Genomic DNA, 24,582 nt, shown 5'->3' with positions numbered 1-24,582 from the left:
CAACGAGTGGCTAGGACCCCGCCCTCCGTCCCTCTCTCCCAGGGGCAGGGGAGCGGGTGCTGAGTCCCCGCGCCCAGAAACCCAAAGGAACAGCCCCCCTAGGAGCCCTGCTTGGCCTCTGGACTTCCGGGAGCCCAGACTCCAGAGACAACGGGAGGTGGACGCCAGATCACCTCCGGCCAGCGAGGGCCAAGGCCTGTGAGCTACGGAATAGCACACACATACACAGACACACTCACACACTCACAGAAACACGCAAGCACACTCACGCACACAGCCCAGCCGCACACCGGAAGTCCATTTTGTCTTTGTCCACCTACCCGCCCTTCCCTGTCTTCCTCCTTACCTTTCTGTAATGTCGCCCGCCTCCCAGGGGGTACGCGTGCCGTCCCTTCCTTCCCCCTCGCTTCCAGCTTCCATTCTCCTCCTCCCCACGCCCTGTGCAGCCAAGCACTGAGTTCACTCCTCTCATCCTTCTCCTCACCTGGCCAACAGCCCCGCCCCGCCCCCACCCTGCCCAGGAGACCGGGAATCCCTCCCAGGCCCCTGAGCTGACCTCAGGATGCATTTTATCCCTGGGGCGCATGGGGCCAAAGCAGCTGCAGGCTAAATTCTAGGTGTGGCCTGGAAGAGGAACCCCTTCATGCCAGCATCAGCCCTTCGCAACTGAGGGCCTGCTGTGGCTTCACATTCCAAGTCTATAATAGTCCTAGCAGCTTAGGAGGTAGATTATTATGCCCATTTTATAGATAGAGAAGCTGAGGCTTCAGGGAGTTTGCCTAAAACCTGGTCCACACGGACAGCCTGGGTCACATCTTAGACTGCTGAGTGACCCGATGTGGGCACACCTCACCTCACCTCTCTTCTACCCACATCCCGTACCTGGTAGGATGCCATGTGTGGGAGCTTGTGACCCATCCCCGTACAATGGGAGTCCTGGATCCAATCAGGATCTGCTGGCAGGCAGGCTGCCTGGCAAACCCCTGGCTGGGAGTGGGTCTGCAGAGACACCTGCCCCCCTCCAATAAATTCCTGGGTGCGTGGCTCAGATTTGGAACTACCCAGAGCTCAGTGCCCCACAGTTGTCCTGTGGGATAAAACATGGCCTCACCCCATCCAAGGGGGGAAATTCAGCGATGTGGGCAAGGACCCGCTCTCCACCCCCACCTCGTCACACTCACGGCCACTGCATCCCCACAACAGCTCATGAGGAGGCTGGCAGCACAGGGCAGCTGTGCCAGCTTACAGAGTGGGAAACTGAGGTACGAGGCGCAGAGGAGAGAGGATACTGTGGCACAGGGTGTGAGGGATGAGTGGGCATTCACCAGGTAGGTGCGGGGTTTCTGTCCAAGCCGGAGGGAGGGAAGGAAGAGCTGCGAGAAGGAGCTCTGTGACTCGGAAGAGAAAGAGTCTCAGACTGTACTTTTGTTCAAGTCCACCCTTAATACAGGGGGAGCATCCTGAGTGCAGCTACCGGCCCCAAATCCTCCAAGACCTGAAACTCTAAGCACTGGCACCATGCCCCCAGAGCACTGTCCAAAGCACCTGCGGGATAAGGTGTACTTGAAACATAAGCGAGTTTCCTGCTTACGTCTCCTTCCATCCCCAAGACAGCTCACTACCTGTCACACACATTCCAGACTCAGGGGCTCAAAATCCGAGGCCGCGCTGCATTATGGGTGGGGTCCCAAGTATTTTGGATGAGGGAAATACAGCCCAGGCAGGCCATGCAGAAGCCTCAGAACAAAGCAAAGTATCCGCGTGTTCACAAACGCCCTCCCACACACATAAGCACACACACGCACTCACACTCATGCACAATCACCCACCACCCCTTCCCAGGGATAGACTTTTAACACCTACCCATCTAGTAATAAGTATACATCTATGCACATTAAAATTATACATTTTATATATATATTTACATATAGATACATTTGGGATACTTTGTACTTACGGCTTTTTCCTTTTTCACTCCGCAGTCGACTGTGGACATAGTCTGAGGTCAGAACACTTCTCCTGTAACAGACCTTTAAATTAATTGCATGAGTTCCAACGATGAATAGAGCATCCTCTATTCAAATAAGCTCCCGTTGATAACTGTGCTATTGCTTTTAGTGAATTTTTCTGAAGGCTTTTTTTTTTTAATTATAAGACTATGTATGAGCAGGCGTGGTGGCACACACCTGTAATCCCAGCACTCGGGAGGCTGAGGCAGGAGGATCATTGTGAGTTCGAGGTCAGTCTGGGCTACAAAGTGAGTTCAAGGCCAACCTAAACTGCACAGCGAGACCCTGTCTCAAAAAGACAAAAAAAAAAAAAAAAAAGCCAGCCTGGACTACATAGTCCTGGACCAGAAAAAAAGCAAAAACAGACAAACAAAAAAGACTGTACGTGTATATATGATAGTTTGGCAATAACAAAGTATAGCAAGAAGAAAATAGGCTTATTCTCCCCAGCACCCAAATTTAGTAGCTAACCATAAACACCAGTGTGAACTGGTCACCCATTGTTTTCACTATATGCCCTGTTTGTGCTGATGGCTACGCAATTTTTTAGAACATTATCATGAGTCGTTTTATTGCCTTTTTGTGTTTTTTTTTGAGACAGGGTCTCACTATGCAGCTCAGGCTGGCCTTGAACTCACTTTGTAGCCCAGGCTGGCTTCGAACTCACAACGATCCTCCTGCCTCAGCCTCCAAAGTGTTAGGATTACAGGCATGCGCCATCACACCCAGCTTATAATGGGTCACTTTAATTAGATCACTATGTAGGGTTTGGGCAGGTTCGCTTCTAATCAGGCTTTTCTCTTTTTTATGGAACTGGAAATCGAACTCGGGACTTGCGCTTGCCAGGCAGGGACCGAGCCAGTGAGCTACATCCGCGGCCCTAATCAGGCTTATTGTTAACGTTTGTCATTTCTCATTGCATTGCGTCGCCTGGGTGTTTGCTTAACCCTGTTCCTGAGTGCGTCTTTTTCCCCAGGGCTGGGTCTGTGGGGCCTGAACTTGGCCTGTTCGCCGAGGTCAGCGCAGCTAAGCTGACCTGACTGCGAAGGGTCCGGCAGTGCTGCAGAAATCTTTAATTCTGTTCCTGCCCACAGGGGGCGCTCCAGGCTTCAGAGTTCAGGAGTGGAGCTGGGCCCCATTCATCCCACGAAAATGAATCACCCAGTTGCCCAAATATGACTTCCGCAGCCGAGTTAACAATAGTGAAAAATTGGAAACAACCCCGGTGCCCAGCAGCAGGAGGCAGGCGACATACATTACAGCGCCGCCTGTCCATGCCTCTCTAGCTGCCATGATGCTGCTCTGTCCGCCGAGATGGGAGACGTCCTCCGCCACGCTGCTGACAAAAATAAGTCCCGGATGGGAGCGCGCTGGGCAAGCGTGTGGGGCTGTGTGCGTTTGCGAGCGCGGGTGTTTGTGTCTCCCAAAGAGTATTTAACTGACCGCGGCCCGCTTCTGCCTCGGGTGGCAGGGGGAGATTCTCTTGCTCTAGGTCCCTTCCTTTCTGGAATAAGTTTATCGGTCGCGATTATTCTTGTCTTTGCAGAGGTAAAGGTTACTTCTGTGATGGGGAGGGGTGCGACCCGCGGCAAACCAAAGCCGTGGTGATTTGCTGGGCAGACCCGCCTGCGTCCCGGTCTCCGCGGGGCGGCCGGAAGCCCCGTCCCCCAGCGCGGCTGTACGCGTTTCTATGTTGCAGACTCGGACAGCCAGTGCAGCCCCACCAGGCACAGCCTCAGCCTGTCGGAGGGCGAGGAGCAGATGGACCGGCTGCAGCACGTGGAGCTGGTCAGGACCACGCCCATGTCCCACTGGAAGGCGGGCACCGTGCAGGCCTGGCTGGAGGTGGTCATGGCCATGCCCATGTACGTCAAGGCCTGCGCAGAGAACGTAAAGAGCGGGAAGGTAGGTGGCTACAGCCGGCCGAGGGACACACCCTGTGGCCTCCTGCGGGCTCCAGCCTCCGGGCAGCTGGTCTGACGCCCACCTGCCCGACTCCTGGGGCACAAGGAGGAGCAGTCTAGGAGCAGGCTGCCCTGGGTTCGGGTGCCAGGTTCTGTCAAAGCACTGTCACCCCAGCAAGGCACAGAGCTCTTCGGAGCCTCCACTGCCCCGTCTAAAATGGGACAACCCAGCTGGGCGTGCTGCCGTAGTCCCGCCATCCCAGCACTGTGGGAGGCTGAGGCAGGAGAATCACAAGTGTCTCCCCTCCCGGAGCAGGTCTTGCTGAGCCTGAGTGACGAGGACCTGGAGCTGGGCCTGGGTGTGTGCAGCTCCCTGCACCGGCGCAAGCTCCGCCTGGCCATCGAGGATTACCGCGACGCCGAGGCGGGCAGGAGGTGAGCCGTGTGGCCCGCGCCACCTCCGAGCCCCAGGAGAACCGAGAAAGGTTACCGGGCCTCTCATCCCACAGCTGGGTGAACGGGGGACGGTGGGTCACCCGGGCCTCATATGACACTTGTGCATGCCCAAAAGGCTCGTGACACCCCCCAACCCTGGGTAGGACTGTGGGTGGGGACTCAGGTGCCCTCCAGAACTCCTCTACTTCTGTGGGCAGCCAGAACCGGTCAACGTCCTACACCCATCTACACGTACCTGTCACCCCAGCTCTTTCCATCCTAGGGTAGGAAAAGTGCTCCACAAGCTAAGCTCTTACCACTCTGAGGAGCAGGGCTGGGGCTTCTCCCAGCGCTCACCGGGGGCTGTGGGGAGGCGCTTCCCCGTGTCCTGCCCTGAGGAGGCCACCCTGCCTGCAGGGCCCATGTCATCATGCTTGGGTCGCCCCCGCTTCCTCCTGACAGACCAGGGACCTCATTCCCCAGGCAGCTCCGTGGGAGAGGGACAGAGCCCCACCTCCCTGTCCCCAGCCTGCAAGGGGGGCACCCAGCTCTGTAAAGCTGACACTTCCTGTCTTGCGTAATTATCTCCTTCGCTGGCTTCCCATCGTTTTTGTGCAGTTAATTAATCAAACCTGGTGGTGTGTGCGATTATTTGCTGAAGCAGCTTCGTGGATTACAGAACGAAGGGGCTGGGGGTGGAGAATCAGGCTGGTTTGGAGGCAGGAAAACCAAAGCCCTGTGTGGCCGGGAGAGGGGTTACTGGGGACTCCGAGACGGCAGGCAGCGCTGAGACGAGCCCCGATCAGAAAGCCGGGTAGCAACCCACCAAAGCCAGGGAAGGAGCCAGGCGCCATCAGCAGGCAGGGGTGCTGGCCTGTCGTCCCAAGGGACAGGCAGGGGCTGGGGGAATGGGTGGGGGTGCAGCAGGAGCAGGAGGCACCCCCTCTGGGCTCCCCTGCTAGGGTCCCACAGCATCCACCCCACCCCACCTCCTAACCAGCCCGTCACCCGCCAAAGCCCTCACCATCCTGTTACCCAGACTGGAAATTCCTCACTCCTCACTCTCCCCCCAACACCCCCCCCCTCCCCCCGGCACACCCAGAGGAGCTTGTGTTCAGTGAACAGGGCGGGGGAGGGGGTTCTGCTTCTGCTCTCAAGAAATGTGGGGAACCCTGGCCACTGCCTGAAGCCCCCTGAAACATGGGTGTCTTAGTCTGCTTCGGCTGCTGTAACAAAACACCGCAGACCCAGGGCTCAAACAATGGATATTTATTTCTCATTCTGGGGCTGCAAGTCTGAGATCAAAAGCCGGCATGATCAGAATTGGGGTTCTCTTTCCTTCCGGCCATCTCCTCGCCTGGCAGAGAGGTGGTGGGGAGAGGGGAGAGAGAAGGACAGATCACCCACCATCACCACCTCACACAACCCTGACCCCTCTGGAAGGCCCAGCTGCCAAACGTGGGACCGTAGGGATAGCTGATCTGAGAACCTCCGGAAATCACAGTCGATGGTTCCCGGAAGGGGTGGACTCATCCCAGGGACGGCGGAGCCCAAACGCTGGATGCCCCGGGGTTCCTGGGGAGAGGCCTTATTTTGGCTTTTCTGTTTCATGAGGAGATCGGGCCTCTCTAACTTGCCAAGGGACCTCACCTTCTCTGGGACTGTCTCCCCTGTGAAGGGGGTTAAGCCAGGAGAGTGGTTTTTAAATTTTGAGGACCACTCTCTTTGAGAACCCAATAAAAGCCTTGACAGCTTCTCGGAAGCTGCACAAGAGCTCGGAAGTTTGCCTTATAAGACTCCGGGGCCCACCCGGGGAACTTTCCAGAGGCCCTGGGCTCTGGCGTGAGAACCAAAGTGAGGTCCTTGTGAGAACATTTCCCACGCTGACACCCGTGTGACCGTGGGCGGGACGCTCCCGCTCTGGGCTGGGTTCCCTATCCACAAACTCCTGACACCCAAGCCCATTGACCCCTTGCCGCCCCCTCAGCTGTCACAGCTGTCTCACTGCACAGCCTCCGAGCCGAGCAGGCATTCTTACCCCGTCTTCCTCCTGGAAAGCGAGGCGCAGGGAACTCATGCACACGAAATCGCACTGCCAAACCTCTGACTTACCCTCACTGCTTCCCCTTCTGCCTTGTTGTCCTGGTGTCCAAAGCAAGGGAGGCTCTGGCCGCCACTATCCACGGAATGCTCCATGCATCCCAGACCCCAAGCTTGTAAAGGGTTTTACAAGCTGAGTCTCTAAGTCCCTGCACCTCCGTGAGGCAAGCAGCAGCTTCCCCATTTTACAGATAAGGAAACTGAGGCCCAGAGGTGCAAGGTCATGAGCTCAGGGCGACAGACCCAGGTGGCCAGTGACTGGGGTGGAATCTACACCCTACCGGTCCTCAGACTTCAAGGTCGAATCTGCCCCGGTTTGGGGTGGGGGCGGTGACAAATTTTATAAAGCGTTTGCGTCACTTTCCAAGCCGCACAGTTGGATCAAGTTTGGCTCTTGCTGCGGTGTAAACCAACAGCTAGGAAAGCATTGAGGAGCAGAGGCCCCTGGGGACAGCTTTAACGACAAAAGGACAGAGGGGAAGGCCAGGTGCGCATTCACTGTCAGCACGCACATGGGTATGGCTGATTATAAGCGGCCTCTCTTGTAGGTCAGTGAGGTGACTGCCCAAGTCTGCCAACCAGTTCTTGCCTCAGAAAGGAGAGGGGCCGATCTAACTCCCATCAGAGACAACCTCGGCCCATGACACTGCACTCAGAGGACCTTGAGGGTTGGTCGTGGGGGAGGGGGCTGGGAAGTTTCCTCACCTGCAGGTTGGGTCACCCTGGAGGGCAGGAAGGATCGACCCAGGGCCCCAGGACCTGTTCATCCCTGCAGGAAGCTTGTCCTGGGCTGGAAGCTTCTAGTTCCCTGCTCTCCCAGACCTGCTCTGTCAGCCAGGTGGCTACAAATCAGACACCATGAGCTTAAACTCTGAGCAGGGTAGGACTGTTCCCAGGCCCTGCCCTGCAGGAGCTGATAGTTGAAGGAGGCAGCGGGCCAGGCAAGCAGGAGTTAACCTGGCCGAGGCAGGTGCAGGGACAGGGGCTCTCGGGTGGGCGTGGATCCCACAGGCTTCCTGGAGCTCAGGTGGCCAGGCACAGTCTGAGCCATCATTGCAGGCCAGGGGACAAGTGACAAGAGTGCCCTGGGGCTCTGGGAGGGCCCAGACAGAGGAGAGGGGACCCCACTATGTGTCCAGTGCTACCACCCACAGCAGTGATCACAGCCCCTGTCCCCTAAGGTGGGACAAAAGAAAATAAATCAGGGATAAATCAGTTAGTTCACTTTTAAAATGCAATGTGTGCAGCGCATGGTGGGCAAATGACACGAGTTCAAGGCCACCCTGAGCTACAGAATGAGGAACCATCTCAAAGAAAACAAACAGCAAGATGCCATGTGTGATTTAGTGCTTTGAGGGAAATAATCAGGGTCTGAGCAGCAGGACTGGGTGGGGGCAGCTTTAGGAAGGGAGAGGGAGTCCAATATGGAGGGAGAGGAGGAGGGGGCCAGGGCAGGGCTGCGAGGAGCCAGGCCCCAGGAGAGGCAGAGGCAAGGAGCTCAGTGAGCCCCAGAATCGTTGCTGCCCCTCCCCCTGCCTGAGAGCAGAGTGAGGGGGACAATTGGTGAGGGCTTCATGGGCATCACCCTGCAGGCCACTCGGAGGACTTTAGATTTTATTGCCATGCAGGGAGTGATGAGATCTGATTGATGAGTTTAATTTTTGCTTGTTTTTTTTTGTTTGTTTGTTTGTTTGAGACAGGGTCTCACTATATAGTTCAGGCTGGCCTTGAACCTACTAAGTAGCCCAGGCTAGCCTTGAACTTGCAGCGATCCTCCTGCCTCAGCTCCTCGAATGCTGGGATTATAGGTGTGCAGCACTGTGCCTGACCCAAATTAGAGTCCTAATGCAGTGGAGGCCCACCACAGCCGGCGCTGATTGACCGTTGTAAAGCCCCTGTGGCAGCCCCAGCGAATGTGGATGAGGGTGGTGTGGGTGCAGATGTAGGGTGCATTGGGGGCTGTTGCAGGAATCCACGCTAGAGTGGTGCTGGATTGGAGTCGGAAAAGGAGAGGAGGGGATAGCTTTGCGCAGTGGCAGTATCATAGCCAATCAGGTTGATCCGAGGCGCGATTATTGCTAATAGGAGAGGAGGGGCAGAGATGCGCTCACCTGAGGGCTCTGTGAACGGGACCCGCAGTGGAGCGGGAGGCCGGGCAGGGGGTCAGGAGCTGGACAGGGAGGTGGGTTAGAAGCTGGGAGAGGAAAGCGGCCCAGCAGAGGTGTGGAGCTCAGAGGCTCAGAGGACGGGAGAGACGGGTCCTTGGGGTGCTCACAGATGCAGCCAGAGCCCTGGGGCTGGGATCGCCCAGCGAGGAGGGCGCGTGCGGGGAGGCGAGTCTGTTCACGGCAGCATCTACGCCCGAGCTCTGTGCTCAGATTCCCAGTACAAACCAGTGGCATGAAGGCAGGGTGGGGGTGGGGGGCAGTGAGAGGCGGGGCAGGTCCCACCGCAGCAGTGCGCGGGATCAGCCGTCTCCTCCAGGGAGGAGGGCAGCGACCCCCGGGAGCCTACTGAGTGATTTCTCCTGCACCTAATGATCCTTCGTGTCCTGTCTTGGCTCCCACTTAGAGACTGCTTACCTGGCAGTGCCCAGGTCATTTTTCAGAGCCCCTCTGCATTTGGGGGGGTTGGGGGGGGTGCGGTGGACCTCATTGCTTCTGCAAGGCTGCCACCGTGTGGCTATCTGCGGAATGACATCCGAGGAGCCCCTGCACCAGGCGCGTCCACACACTGACCCCTTTGCAAAGCATTTGTTGTGCACCTGCGATGCGCGTGCCACTGGTAGTGTGGGCGGGATACGGAGCAGTCTGGGAGATGGTAGTGAGGTAGCAAGAGAAGGCCGTGAATAAGCAACGCGTGGGTTTTCCTCTTGACCCCATGGCGCACCGTGTGCCGCTCCAAGCCCCCTTGTTTCCCAAGGGACTGGAGACCCAGCCCTGTCCTCCGGGGCGCGTTGCGATAGCCCTGGCGCGTGCTTCTCAGGGTCTCCAAACAGACGGAGGGCAGTGGCGGGCCAGGCTGCGGCTCTGTGGGTCTCAGGGCTGCGCAGAGCCCCTGGGAAGGTGAGGGCCTGGCCGGGCACGGGGTCCCTGAGGTGCTGCTTGTGGCCCTTCTGCCGTCGTTGCCCCTTTGCCCTTCTGGAGCACCCGCACGGGGGCACTTATCCTATTCCCGTCCTCGCTGTCTGTTGATCCCTTGCTGCTCTTTGGGTCTGAGCCTCTCACCTGCCCCTCCTCCCTCTCCTCCTGTCGGCCCCACCACTATCACCCGCCCCATGGCTTCTTGGTCCCCCGCACCCCGTCCTCCCTTTCTGCTGCCCGTCTGCTTTGCCACCTCCCCAACTCGCCCCTCTCTCCGGCCCTGTCTCCCGCAGCCTGTCCAAAGCCGCCGAGCTGGACCATCACTGGGTGGCCAAGGCCTGGCTGAACGACATCGGCCTGTCGCAGTACTCCCAGGCCTTCCACAACCACCTGGTGGACGGGCGGATGCTGAACTCCCTGATGAAGCGGGACCTGGAGAAGCACCTGAACGTGTCCAAGAAGTTCCACCAGGTCAGCATCCTGCTGGGCATCGAGCTGCTCTACCAAGTGAACTTCAGCAGAGAGGTGAGGACTGGCACCGGCGTGGCCTGCCCGTCTGCCCACCCACCCGTCTGTCGCCTCCTTCCACCCGCCCAGCTCTCCCAGCTTACCTGGCTGGCTGGTCCCAGTGCTGGAAGCCCAGGTTCATGAACACCCAGAGAAGAAGGCTCCGGGGAACCAGGGAGGGGCTTCCTGAGGCCTAGAGCAGGACTTCCGGGACTCATAGAAGACAGCAGCAGAAGGCCCTGAGGACAGGCCCCTGGGCACAGGGGCCTGAGGGTGGTGGTAGAGAGTCTGGACTCAGCGCCCTGCATTCGCAGCTGTGCCCACTGGGGAGTGCAGGGCACCAGCTTTGGCTCTACAGGGCCCCCCAGAACACCTCCTTCCACATCCCCAAGGGAGAGGCCCTCAGCTGCTGGTCCTGGGACCGGGTCCCAATGGCTTCTCTGAGAGTGATGCTGACCCGCAGGTCAAGAGAGGGGACAGGGGACTGTGCGAGTCCTGACCACTCACACACCCCGTGCAGGGCCCTGGGGATAGGGCGGGGGCGAGGACACCAGCCCTGAGCCTGTCTGACAGAGGAGCAGACGTGGAAGGTTGGGACCATCGCTCGTGGTCAGGGCCTGGGGGTCTGCAGGCTGGTAGCCCTGGCGAGGGCATCTCCATGGAGCTCCTCCACCTCTAGGAGGTGGGCCCTGGGGCGACAGGCGAGGGCATCAGGCTGATCCCTGTGATGCCCCTGGAGGGTGTCTTACACCAGGGTGCCCCTCACTGCCAGAGGCCCGCAGCCCCCCAGGGACCTGGTTCCTCATGGGAAGGGCCCAGTATCACGGAGGCCCTCCCTCCAGGCAGGGGAACTGGGATCCCAGAGGCTGCAGATGTGGGGGTACAGAACCTGACAGTGCTGTGGGGCTCCGCCACCCCAGGAAACAGTGTCTCCCCATTTCCCAAAACGGCAGCCACAGGGTGACATAGCACAAGCAGCTGTGGACAACGGCCTCCTCCCAAGGCGGGCTGAGGCCCCGCTCTCTGTGGACCTCGCCCTACCTGTGGCCTCCGTGCCCCCACCCCGGCTGATGCTCTGTCTCCCCTCAGGCCCTCCAGGAGCGCCGGGCCCGCTGCGAGACACAGAACACAGACCCTGTGGTCTGGACCAACCAGCGGGTGCTCAAGTGGGTGCGAGACATAGACCTGAAGGTGAGAGGGTGACAGCGGCACAGGGTGACCTTGCCCCTCCAGCAGGGGCAAGCTCTATGCAAATGTGTATGCAAATCCCTGCCCATGCCTGCGTGAGCTGGGGCTCTGCTGCAGCACAGACCCAGCCCTCACTCCTGTCACTCACTCCTGCACCTGAGCAGGTGGGGGCTGAGATCCAGGCGCGCGCGCGCACACACACACACACACATACACACACACACACACACGCACGCACGCACGCACGCACGCGCTACTCTGGCTAGGTGGCAGCTGTGTGGGTCACGAGAGGCCCCTGCCCTGTGGCTCTGAACTGGTCCCTGGAGACCAAACCTTACTGCTGGGGACCTGTCCCTGCCTAAATCCTGGGTCCCCGGGCTGCCCAGCCTCCCACCTCTGCCCTCAGGAGTACGCAGACAACCTGACCAACAGCGGCGTGCACGGTGCAGTGCTGGTGCTGGAACCCACGTTCAACGCCGAGGCCATGGCCACGGCCCTGGGCATCCCCAGCGGGAAGCACATCTTGCGCAGGCACCTGGCGGAGGAGATGAGCGCCATCTTCCACCCGGCCAGGTGAGAGCATGCCGGCCCTCACCTTCCCCCGCCGGGTCCCTTCTGCCCTTGCGCCACCCGTGAGGAAACTGAGGCTCAGAGGCGTCCAGTGGAGGTCAGCAACGGAAAGGAGGAGGAGGAGGAGTGCAGGTCTCGAATCCAGCCCTAAACACCTGCATGTATAGAGCAGGAGGAGCGACAGCTGGGGGTGAGGAGAGGCCTGAGGGCGGGATTCAGGGTGGGGACGGTGCTCAGCCCAGCAGGGTGAGATGGCCATTCCGGGAGGGGACAGAGGACGGAAGCAGAAAGAGGCCTCTGATGGTGCTTATGGCCCAAGTGGGAGAGCACAGTAGCACATCTGCCTCGGCCTCCCGCCGGGATAGGCCCCAGGCCCCACCCGATGGGTCCCCTGCCCATAAGGATGCACTCAGCCTTGGTGAATTCTTGCTGGGGCATTAAATATGTCCTCCTGAGAATGCTGAGGGCAGCAAGACCACCCCTCCTTTATCAATGAGACATCTGTTCTAAGTGCCCCCACCTTGTGCCCCCCGTCACCCAGCCGGCAAGCAGCACAGCCCAGGTCTTTCATTCTATGCATATGGTGAATTGCACAGATGGATTTTCATATGTTGAACCAACGTATGAAAGATTTCTGGGATAAATCGCACTTGGTCATAGGTTTCATCCTTATTTTATGTCGCCGGATTTGTTTTGCTAGTATATATTTATGACACTGGGGATTGAACTCAGGGCCATTGCACCAGCCCTTTTGTCAATTTTTTTGCTTAGATAGGGTCTTGTTAAAGTGTCCAAAGTAGGCTCAAACTTGAGATCCTCCTGCTTCAGCCTCTCCTAGTGGTGGGATTACAGGCTTTTGCCACCACACTCAGCGAGTTTGCTAGTGTTTTGTGAGGATGATTGTATTTGTAAGAAATACTGGTGTGTAGTTTTGTGATACTTTTACCTGGTTTTAGTATCAGGACAGTACCGGCCCCTGGGATAAGTTAGGGTGTGCCCTTCCCTCTTCTAATTTTTTTTTTTTTTTTTGAAAGATTGGCAAGACTGGTGTTCATTATTCTTTTTAAACATGTGATGGAATTCACCAGTGAAGCCGTGTGCTTTGAAGCTTTTCTTTGTGAGAAGTGCTTTGATTACTAATTCAATCTCTTTACTTGTTAGGGGTTTATTTAAATTGTCTATTTCTTTCGCGTCAGTCTCAGTAGTTGATAAGCTTTCTAGGAACCTGTCCATTTCCTCTAGATTAGCTGATTTGTCAGCATGCAATTAATCCTATAATCATTCCCCGAGGATGCGTCTGATTTCTGCAAAGTTGGAGTAATAGCCCTGCTCTTTCTGCCTTTCGTACTTTGCCTGTGCTGTTTCTGGTTGGCTTACCTAAAGGTTCGCCTTGTGCAGACAGACCCCAGATTTGCATGTGGGGCTGTCTGACTCAGGCCTGAGCCCTGAAGCCCTGAAATATATGGGACATTGAGGGATAGCTGGGCCACTCCTGGTGTCACAGAGGTGGGAAGCAGAGACAGGGTCCTGCTGTCCTGATTGGCAGGTGAGACCCCCGCGGCAGAATCACCATGGCTCTTGCCAGTGCAGATTCCTGGGCCCCGTCAGACCTGCAGGGCCAGCGGCAGCTGACAGAATCCAGGGATCGGCTCAGTTTGCATTTTAAGGTCCTTCCTAAGGAGAACAGAATTTGACAGGACCCTTACTCTGCAAGCCTGTCAATCAGTCCAGAGAGATCTTTGCTTCTCTGATCCTTCATGTGTCCTGACCATGAGATTTGGGACAGGCTTCAAATACTCTGAGCCTTGAGGGCGACTCAAGCTAAACCTCAGTGGGTGCTCATGGAGCTGATTAAACCTGGGCCGTCATGGGCCAATAGGTATGATCGGGTCTGTCTGAGACCAGTGGATGAGGGTCAGGGAGGTTTCCGGTGGGGGGGCAAATATGGTGGCCCTTTGGTCCCCTGTAGGCCAGAGGCTCTCAGGGATGACATGACAGCACAGAGCTCCTGCTGGCAGGGCAGGGAGCAGAGAGGGCTCCTCTGAGCTCCTCGGATCACGCAGGAAGCATCGGAGGCCAGTGGGCCAGCGACAGAGCAGCACTGAAGCTGCAGACCAAGCCTGGCTCCCCATCTCAACCTGTGTTCAAATCCTGCTGTCCCCCACGTGTCCACACAGAGCTCATGAATCAAAGTCCCCGTGCAGGATTTCAGAATCCCACAGGCCCTTGTCTGAGACCCTGCCACCAGCCAGGGCGATGGACTTCATCACCAGAGGGGACACAGGCTTTCATGCTTCCGGGGAGTTTTAGAGACCAGCTCTGTGACTGGGAGTGTCCCCCGCTAGACAAACAGCAGGGAGCCGGTGACCCCATGGTTACGATCAGATGCTGTGGGTGGTCAGGCGAGTTGATACAGGGCAGACCAAAAAAAATACAAGGAATGTTCAGATTTTTAAAAATGTATTTCAGTAAAAGAAGCATTGTCACGAGTCCCCCTCAGAACACTCCCTCTTGCTTCAAACACACTTATCCCACCATCCTGATGCTTTCTGAAGCGGATGTGCACGTTCTCTATCGTGTCTTTACTTGTGCTGCCCTGGTGCCTCGATGTCCTGCATCCATTCTGAACATTTACTTTTCATGGTCATTTCAACTTTGGGAAAGAGCCAGAAGTCGCAGGGTGCCACATCCAGTGAGTAACGTGGATGAGGATGCACTGGAAGCTTTTTATGAGCCTGCTTTTCTGTTGGATGGCACTTGATAGCAGCATTGGCGGTATTTTTTTATCACATCTCATAAAGACACCCACAAAAGAGGACTACAGAACTGTTTCTGACCCAGCGTGGAAGGATGCCGTTTGAGAAGCATCCCCGCCTGTGAGGCAGATCTGGACCCGCCCCCAGGGCTCCATCCCGGGCAGGGTGGACCAGGGAGTGGGGATCACAGCAGCCTGCATATTGACATCAGAGTGCGTCGTCCACACAGTGCCCTATTATATTTGACCCTCACGAAGCCGACTGAGACGGGATCATCGCCCCATTTTATAGAAGAGACAACTGAGGCCCATGAGAGGTGCTGTGACTTCCAGAGACATGACAGGCATCACAGGCAGCACTGGCTTCTGCCAGCAGGGCCCCATGTCCAGTCCTGAGTACTGGTCCCCACTCCTCAGCAGGCGTGTCCTCTGAGGGAGGGGGAGGATGGGTCAGCCCGGGGCATCTGGGGCATTACAGTCTCCATGAATTGTGGCCCGTGCAGAAGTCAGGTAATATCAGGACCTTGGGTGACCTAGACCCCAGGGGAGGCACACTCATCCAATTCACGGGTGCCTTATGATGGCATCTTTCCCGCCTCCTCCCATCACCATGGCAACGCATCTGACCATGGCGATAGAGGAGGCAAGGTTTCTGAGGTCGCTCACGGTGTTTGCTTTGAGACGCTCAAGCTTCCTGCTTCTCCCCACAGACCTCTGTCCTGCACCACGTGTGTGCCAACCACGGGGTGGAGCTTAGGAAGATGACCCGGAAGGATGCGGAAAGGAGCAGGCCTATTCTAGGGGCATCTGCTGGGACATCAGAGGGGCTGACAGAAAAGCCTGCATGAAATGGATCCCAGTGTTTGCCTTGCGGATGGTGTGACCTGTCCCTAGGGCAAAGACAGTGACAGGGCAGGCTCCACCACCCGTTTCTTTGGACCCAGTTAGGCCGCGGAGCCTTCTCCGTAGGCCTCTGAGGCCTCAGACAAACCTTGTGGCTCCCTTGGCAACACTGCCTCCCTTCGTGTGGCCCCCTGACTGATGCCCCGGGTGTCCTCCTTGGTGTCTAGGAATTCGGAGTCCTCTGCACCTCCCACCTCCTCCCCTCCTTCCTGCTGCAGAGCTGGCTCGAAGGGGACTTTGTCACATGGCCGGAGCATGAGGCCTCCTGAGAGCAGGCCCTGGGAGCCCCGTTTCACCGATGAGGAAGTGAGGTATCACAAGATCACGCCTCTCGCCTCTCGCCGGGGCCATCAGCTGATGCATTGCAGAGCTGGGCTCAAAGGCGACACTTTATTACTCTCCCTTTCTCTGTTTCTCTCTCTGCTCTCAAGCGAGCTCTCCCCCTTCCTAAACCCGGCCCAGTCCCCAGGACACCCCGGTGGCCCGGTGACAGGTAGCTCCCCCGCTGACCCGGCGCTCCTCCCCCACCCAGAAGGCAGCGGGTGGGCAGAGTGACTGCACGGGACAGAGCAGTGAGAACCTCCTGTGCCCCTGAGGGACCAGCCGTGTCCTCCGCAGCCCGTGTCTGGTCCACGCCTGAGGCCAAGTCCCTGGGTGGCTTCTCAGGCTCTCAGGGTGCATAGCTGCCCCACTTCCCCATTGGTTACCTGTCCTTGCTCAGCAAAGCTGCACAAACGCATGAGTTATGGTCGTCCCATCCCTCCCCACCCCCAACCACCCTCAGTGCAGTGCTGTGTCTCAGCGTTCATGACCCTCAGGGCCAGAGGAGAATGGAGATTTCCTAGCCAGCCTGCTCTCTCCTATTACACCCAAGGAAACAGAAGCCCAGAGAGGGCTATCACCTGGCTCAGGGTCACACAGCGAGCTGGGCAGGACTACAACACAGACATCTGCACTCCTATCTCCCCTGAGACCCAGGCTGGAATAGGGAGTCCCTCAGCAGCCGCAAAGCATGTCCTGGCCCTCATGATGCTTACAGAGGGGAGAAGCCCACAGAGGCAAATGGTCTGGAAGAACCATCCCAGGTCACTTCTGTCTCCCCTTTCTTATGGCTCTGCTTATCCACAAAGGCTTTGGTTCCCCAGCTAGGCAAAAACTAGGTTAGTGGAAACTTATGCACAGATGCACACCCCAGCCAGAAAACCTTGTGCCACATTACCTCCAGGCAATGTGGGTTCAAATCCTAGCAGCACCAATTCCTGGCTGTGTGACCTCAGACAAGTTACTTAACCTCTCTGAACCATACTTTCCTCATCTGCAGAATGAGGCTCATAATCAGTATCTGCCAACCCATAAAATAATGTGCAGTGTCATTGGCAGGGGTGCATCATAAGACACACAGTAACAGGGCTGGGGATTTAGCTCAGCGGCAAAGCGCCTGCCTGGCAAGCGCAAGGTCGTGAGTTCGGTTCCCGGTACCAGAGAAAAACCAAACCAAAAAAAAAAAAGACACACAGTAACATAAATACTAGGGACAATTATCCCGAGCCCACCACTGCTGCCATCTTCTGTGGGTTTCTGGCAGCTCGGCGCTGGTGTCTTAGTGGGGAACTACGAGGCCAGTCCAGGTGCTGGACTCCAGCGTCATAGGACAAGAGAACCTAGTGTCGTGTCCCAGCCCTCAGCGGCTGAGTTTCCCAAGCCCACGTCCCGGAGGTGCCAGCCCCGGGCAGTGGGGTCCTTGGGTCACTGTGTGGACGGAAAGGGCACCATTTGACGTGCTGCTTAATGGTTCTTCCCCCAAATAGTCGCTGGAATGGGAGCTCTGCGCCCAGGCACCGGGTGAGCAGTGGCCTTATGCCGTGGGACGCAGCAGCCCCTTTGGGGGCTCAGTGCCAGCCCCCCCACCAGCCTCACTGCTCCCATCCCATGACCAGCACAGTCACTCCTGCTTGCCCAGTTCTCCAGAGGGTTCCGAGAGCCCCAGTGGGCAGCAAGGCGGGCAGCATCGAGCCCATCGAGTGCCTTGGAGATCCAGCTCTGATGGGCAAGCCCGGCCCCCAGGCCAGCCCAGCTGCAAGGGCCGCGTCCCCCTCCACCTCCCTTCCTGCTCCATGGCACCTCCGTGTGCCCTGGCACCACTGTGGCTCAGGCCGCTCCATGACGTGGACTCTGGGCCTGACCCACACTGTGTGTTGGAAGCAGATGTCCCGCTTGGGTCCAACGGGCTTGAGATGGCGGGCACTGGCCCGGAGCCTCATGGGAGGCGCTGGGCTTGCATGAGTGCTGGGCTGACTGACTTTGGACCTGTGGTCAGAATGAAAGCCTGGGAGATGGATGCACAAGCTGGGGGCCAGGGAGATGACGGCCATGGCCTGACTGTGATTTGTCCCCCAGTCGGGCAGTAGTGTAATTCCGAAAGCCTTATGGGAATGGTATTACAAGGACAGGAACTTAACCTGACTAAGGCCCCTGAAGGAGTGATTAGGTTAGCTGAATTAGGGCAGAGCCGCTGTGACTGAATCCTAGTGACTTTCTAAGGAGAGGGGAAGGGAGGTCACATGGTGACACACACTCCTGCAGTGATGTGATGTAGCTGGGGCAGGAGGATCTGTTTGGATGGCCCACACTGAGCTAAATGAACCTCTTTTCTCTATAATGCAGCCTACCTCTGGTATTTAGTAACAGTAACAAGGAGCTGAGAAGTCCTACTGAGATGCTCCCTTTTCTAGAACTTTTCTTCACCAGCCAGGCATGGTGGCACATGCCTGTAATTCCAGCACTTGACAGGCAGAGGCAGGAGGATCACCATGAGTTTAAGGCCAGCCTGGACTACACAGTGAATGAAACCCTGTCTCCAACAAGAACAAAAACCTCCAAACAAATAAATAACAACAAAAAGCACATAACCTTCCAGTATTCATTCCTTCAAGCTCTGAGTGACCGGATGTATTTAATAAGTCAACTCAAGCTTTGGAAGACCCTTCTTTTGTGCACTTACTGATTCCCCAGAGCTTTTGTGTTTTCGTGGGCTTTGATGCAAAGTTTTAACTGATGGTGGGGGGGTCAGTAACTGAGGGAAAAACCAGAAGGGAAGATACGTTGGCGGAGTGGTGGTAAAAGCCTTTGGTCCTCTGTTCAAGCGGCCACTTACTGAGATCTGTTGCAGAGATGGGGAAACTGAGGTCTGTATGGTCATCAGCTCGCACAAAGACACAGCCAGGGAACAGCTAACCAGGGACCCAAACCAGGCCAGTGTCCTCAAAGCTGTGCCAGTCACAGCAAGACAATGATTATAGCAATCATTCTTGTACGTATTGAGGATTGAACACAGGGACTTCACACCGAGCTGTATCCTAGCCCTTTTAAAAATTTTTTATTTTAGGGGACTGGTGATTTAGCTCAGCGGCACAGCGCCTTCCTGTCAAGCGTGAGGTCGTGAGTTTGATTCCCGGTACCGGAAAAAAAAGAAAAAAAAATTTTTGGAGGCAGAATTTTGCTAAGTCACCAAGTTGCCCAGACTGGCCTTAAACTTGCAATCCTCCTGCCTCAGCATCCCAGAGTACTGAGACCAGCACCTGATAGGCGTTCTTCTTACGGCATCCACTTCTCAGAGCCTGACATGCGTCAATCCTTGTCATAGCCTTGTGACAGATGTCCCTATGAACCCCGGCTATGGGGCACACGGCCCAGGACCCAGAGGTGGGCAGAACCAGGTACCAATGCAGCACCAACATGGCAGCTTGTTCTGGCCTGACTCCAGGGTGGGAACGCTGTGGCCCAACTCTCAGTCTCAGCCTGAGTCCGAGATCAGTCTCCATCCCAGCCACCCTGCAGCCCGAATGGACTTCAGTTTCTTCTCCTGGAACATGAGAGAAGGGACCTTGGGCCGGTCCCCAGCACATGTGGCCTCTCCTCTCCCAGAGTCAGGGCTGTGTAATACTCTGCCACACAAGAGGGTGTGCAGAGCTGGCAAGATAGTTTACATCTCCGTGGCTTCTGCGGTGAGAGCTGCTTCTGGCTGAGCCAGGGAGGAATGAGGACAAGATTAATAGGAACTCACGCTGCTCACCCCTGTGGACCCCAAGCTGCCCTGGTGCGTGGGTCTGCTGGCTGTGGGCTCAGAACATGTTTCCCTAGGCACTTACACATGCCATGCTGCCCTTGAACTTTCTCTGCAAAATCTACAACAGCAGCAAAACCTCTGAGCTACAGTGGCTACTTAGATTTGATTACTAGAACAAAAACCTGAGAGTCGGCTTAGAAAGAGAAAAGGGTTATTGGGGTTCCCAGGGTTAGGGGTTCCATTCCATGATTGGTTGCCCCATTGCTTTCAGCTTCATGGTTGCCCCATTGCTTTCAGCTTCAGCACTGTGGTAAAGCAAAAGCACTCACCTCCTGGCTGAGAAGCAAAGAGGAGGAAGGGAGGGATGGGTGTCCCACATCCCCTTCAAGGCCATGCCCCCAAACACCTACGCACCTCCCGCTAGGCCCCGCCCCTTAATGGCTCCATCACGTCCCAATAGAGCTGAGCTGGAGGGCTTTGGGGGGCAGCTCACAGCCAAACTGTAGCAGCAGCTTAGAAAATGTCAGAAGATTCACTTCTCCTGACTGCCTGTAGCCAAAGCTGACTCCTTTGAGGTCTGTTTAAATGTTAATATGCGTCCATTTTCTCGGTTTTTATTTTTTATTAGTAGCTGTTTGCAGTACATAATGATGACATTCCTCATGGGGGGAGTCAGTGCTCATACATCTTCATTCTTTTTACATCTCCTTCCTTCCTTCCCTCCCCACTACCTCCATCTCTCAGTCCCCTTCTCATTTACAAAAGCTCTATCTCCCTATTTCCTACTATCTATTCTTCTATTTTGCTTTTGAGTTATAACTTGGGTTTCTCATGAAGCCATGCACTGTCTAAGGCTGTGTATCTGATTTATTTCACTTAAAATTATGGTCTCAACATGCACCCATTTTCCTACAAATGACTCAAGTTTATCCTTCTTTATGGCAGAGTAATACTCCACCATGCATAAATTCCACGTTCTTTATCCCTTCATCTGTTGATAGGCATACAGGCTGCTTTCCAGATTTAGCTATTAGGAGCTGTGCTGCTGTAAACATGGGTATGTATAGGGTTAATAATATCCCTTAGTTATTGTGGGCTGATCAGGTCCACAATCTCCCAAATGAGCTTACAGTGATGGCTAAATAAAAAGAGGCAATTTGAGTGAGTTTAGGGCTCCAGAAGGATCAAAGCCCCCTCACAGAATCTGAGATTCTCTTGGGGATAAGGCCAAGACCTTCTCCGGGTGGCCCATATTTATTTATCAGAAGAAGGGAGGGAGCACTCAAAAAGGGAGGAATTACTCAACAACTTCTCCAAGTAAGGTATGAAATTAATCCACCCAGGAGTGAGATGCCTGAGGCTATAGTCTTGATCTAGTGGACATCATATTCAGGTGTCCTTGGCTGTGATCTTCTCTTATCCTTTGAGCCTTTCCAGCTTCATCCATCATAACAGGTTTTGGTAGGGATTTGTGACTCACAGAGGTTCACTTGCTATGACTCTGTTGCCCACTTCCAGACAAGTGGCCTAAGCTTTGGACAGATTCACAAGTAAACATTAAAAGCCAGTTGGTTAATTTAAGTCCTGCTTGGGGCTGCTTCACAGTGGTCTCCATCAGGCCTGCATGGATCACTGTAATGGGATGTCTGAGTCTTTCAGGAAGATATGTAGAAGGGAAATAGCTGGATCAAATAGGATTTCTAGTTTTGGCTTTCTGAGGAAATTCCATACTGCTTTCCATAGTGGTGGCACCAGTTTGCACTTCCACCAACAATTAAGGAGGAAGAGTTCCTTTTTTCCTGCAGCCTCACCACCATTTGTTATCAACTAATTTCTTGATGATGGCCGTTCTTTCCAGAATGGGATGGAATCTCAGTGTTGTTTTCACTTGCATTTCTCTAACAGCCAGAGACATTGAACAGTTTCTCTTGAATTTCTTGGTCATTTATAGTTCTTTTTCTGAGAAGTGTCTATTCATTTCACTGGCCATTTCTTTTTATTGGGTCATTTTGTGGGGGGGGCTCAAATTTTTGGAGTTCTTTATGTACTCTGGATATTAGTCCTCTGTCTGAGGAGTAGCTGGAGAGAAATTTTCCCCATTCTGTAGAATGTCTCTTCACTGTTAGCTATTTCCTTTGCTGTGCAGAATTTGATGTGATCCCATTTGTTGATTCTTGATGTTACTTCTTGTACCATTATATTATGTTCAAAAACTCTTTACCTACACCTCTATCTTCCACCTATTTTATCTTCCAGCAAATTAAGTGTTTCTGCTTTAACACTTAGATCTTTGATCCATTTTGATTTTAGTTTAGTACATAGTGAGATTTATGGGTCTAGTTTCAGTCTTCTGCAAGCAGACAGCTAGTTTGTTACACAGGTGATCTTTCCTCCAAAGTGTGTTTTTGGCCCTTTTGTCAAAGATCAGATAGCTGGGGCTGTCCCTGCACCCTGTGCTCTGCTCCAAATGTGAATGTGATTACTTCAGGCACCAGGCCAGGTGGGGGACAACGGATTTCAAGTTGGGAGGAGGACCGTTCCTGCTGCTTCACACACCACCCTGCTGACCGAAATGCATGTGTCCCCAGCTCCATAGGCACCCGGGAGGCTGAGCGCTTTGGGACACCGCCCCGCAGGGCCTCCAGCGTCACCCGGGCAGGGAAGGAAGAGAACAGCGGTGGCCTCAAGTACAAGGCTGGCCGGGTGAGTGACCTAGTACATCGGGGGATCCTTTCCCCCGGGAGAGGCCGTGCTGTCCTGGGGCCCGAGTATCCCCTCCCTGCAGTTCCTTGGTTGGCCTGTGAAGGTGGATCCAGGGATCAGGTCACAGGGACACCTGAGCAGCAGGTTCTGGGTGCCACCACCATGGGAACTGCGTGATGCTTTGGCCAGTGACTCGCGTCCCTACAGATTTAGTTTCATCCCTTGGAACGCAGGTCTCAGCTGCTGCGTCAGAGTCACTGGGGCCACTGCAGACCCTGGCAACCACACCCTCCTCGATTCCTGAAGCAACTCTGGGGTGGGGGGCACCCGCAGGCACCCAGTGACCCCTAAACTCTGAGAACCACCAACTTCGACTTTGAACTCCAGTGATGGGACCAACAGTGACCAAACCCAACAGCAGGGGGACGCCTGTCGCCGAGTCTGATCCTAAACAGACACATCAGACACGAGGCGGAGCAGGGTCCCTCAAGAGTGCCTGGCCCACAACACGGTGGGCACTGCCTGCGCTGGGGGCACCGGCCTAGGCCTGGTGAATGGGTGCAAGGGAGGGTGGAGGGCCCCAGCCACCCTCAGGACCTAAATGCAAGTGGGAACATCATCTCCAAAGGGTGGAAATGCGTGCTGGGGCAGAGGGTCAGAAACCCCTCACTGTCCCTGCAACACCACAGACCCACACACACCATGCAGGAGAGGCTCACACCACAGTCGCCCTGTGTCGCTGCTTGGGGGGCGGGCGGAGAGGTATTAAGGATTGAACCCAGTGCCTTCACACTGAGCTACACCCCCAGCCCTTTAAAATTTTTTTTACTCTGAAATAGGTTCTAAGTTGCTTAGGCCGGGCTTGAACTTGCAGTCCTCCTGCCTCAGCCTCCTAGAGTGCTGGGATCACAAGCTAGTGCCATCACACCCATCTACTTTTCCCATTTTGTACCTGAGAAAAAGGAGGTTCTGAGAGGGGAAGTGACTTATTTAAGGTCACACAGCTAGAAGGGGCAAGGCAGGAACCCAAACAGCAATCTCCAAGCCTCCAAAACCTAAGGCCTTTGCCATAGCAGGCAGTGCAAGAATATTCCCTCAGGACTCAGGGATGCAGCTGTACCCCACCCCCCTGCTATCTGCCTGACAGTCTTCCCTACCACTTGGGAACACTAAAGTCTCTCCTAATGGTAATTCACAAAGTCCTCTCAATCTCCCCAAGCAGTGGCATCATTTTACCAAGAAGAGGAGCACAGAGAGGTGAAGGGAGTCACTCAAGGTCACACAGCATGTTTCACAGATCTCAATTCTTGTCTCTCTTCTTCCTGCCCTTCCGTTTCACCCTTGTCCTTCTCAGTTGCCCCTGGGGAAGATAGGACGAGGTTTCAGTGGCAAAGACCTGGATTTCCATGATGACTACGGCTCTCTTCAAAACGAAGACTGCGGAGACGATGACCCCCAGGGCAGGCTGGAGCAGTGTGGCCTGGAAGGCTGCAATGGCCTGGAAGCCACCAACGTGTGATGGACCCGCGGCTCCACCAGGCTGCACACGGGGAGGCGCACAGAGCGACCTCAGGCGGAGGCTGTGGCCGCGGGGACGGAGACCCAGCTGCCTGTCTCGGGGGCCGGGGACTCTCGCACTCGGCAAGAGACAGGCGAGGACATGTCGCAGGGCTGCCACAGAGCGGCCAAGTTGGAAAGGGACCCGCAGGTCCCCAAGGCCCCTCGATAGAGCAGCAGCGGGACTCCGAGCAGCCCCGCACCCAGCACATGGACAACACCTGCCGCAGGCGGGGACAGCAGGGGCCAAGCGGTGACTTATTGCTGCGATAGCAGCCCCTGGGGGCTTGGCTGCAGCCTCCTTGGCCCCTCTTCTTGGGAAGCGGGCCCTGAGTGAGGTCACCAACTCCCTCGAGGGGGAAGCTGACGGAAGCCAGTCGTTTGTGTCCCGTGGGGATGGACCAGTGGAGGCGCTGTTTGCCATTCTCCCCTCAGGGGCCGGTGGGGCACGGCAGCCGCATTCCCAACCTCCCGTCCTTGGAATGAAAGCCATGTGACCATAGGAGCCAGGCAGCCCAGTGCAGCCAGCAACAACTGCCCCAAGCGAGGGAAAGAGTTTGGCAACTGGGACAAGGAAACTCTCTTCACTGCTAACAGACCTTCGCTATGACGTCCCTGCCACCCGGATGTACAGCTCCTGTGGGGCAAAGTCACAGGATGGTGTGGTGGCAGCCCTTTTCTTGCCACTGTTCTGCTGTGTGGCTTTTCCCCAGGGTCTCACCTCTCTGTGCCTCAACACTCCCAGCTCCCTCCCAAGGCCACTGTGAGGATTAACACTTGCTAACGCCTGTAACCTGCTTCT

The 24,582-nt window shown here is 55.7% G+C and overlaps 1 protein-coding gene across 1 annotated transcript in view; it reads left to right on the top strand.

Moving 5' to 3' along the window:
• Window positions 1–23,782, top strand: part of Kazn (kazrin, periplakin interacting protein) — a 1,006,619-nt gene extending 982,837 nt beyond the window's left edge. The window contains exons 11-17 of the mRNA XM_005409886.2: window positions 3,709–3,914; window positions 4,230–4,348; window positions 9,825–10,056; window positions 11,128–11,229; window positions 11,633–11,799; window positions 22,109–22,223; window positions 23,578–23,782. Of these exons, the coding sequence (XP_005409943.1) occupies window positions 3,709–3,914; window positions 4,230–4,348; window positions 9,825–10,056; window positions 11,128–11,229; window positions 11,633–11,799; window positions 22,109–22,223; window positions 23,578–23,742 (1,106 nt within the window). The 3' untranslated portion in view covers window positions 23,743–23,782. The remainder of the gene's footprint in view (window positions 1–3,708; window positions 3,915–4,229; window positions 4,349–9,824; window positions 10,057–11,127; window positions 11,230–11,632; window positions 11,800–22,108; window positions 22,224–23,577) is intronic.
• Window positions 23,783–24,582: the final 800 nt, after the last annotated feature.

This window comes from Chinchilla lanigera, unplaced genomic scaffold (genome assembly GCF_000276665.1).
Source record: "Chinchilla lanigera isolate Chin_1 unplaced genomic scaffold, ChiLan1.0 scaffold00126, whole genome shotgun sequence".
In the NCBI taxonomy this organism is placed as follows: Eukaryota; Metazoa; Chordata; class Mammalia; order Rodentia; family Chinchillidae; genus Chinchilla; species Chinchilla lanigera.
The sequence above is the reverse complement of the archived record's forward strand: the minus strand, read 5'-3'. Positions and strand labels throughout refer to the sequence as shown.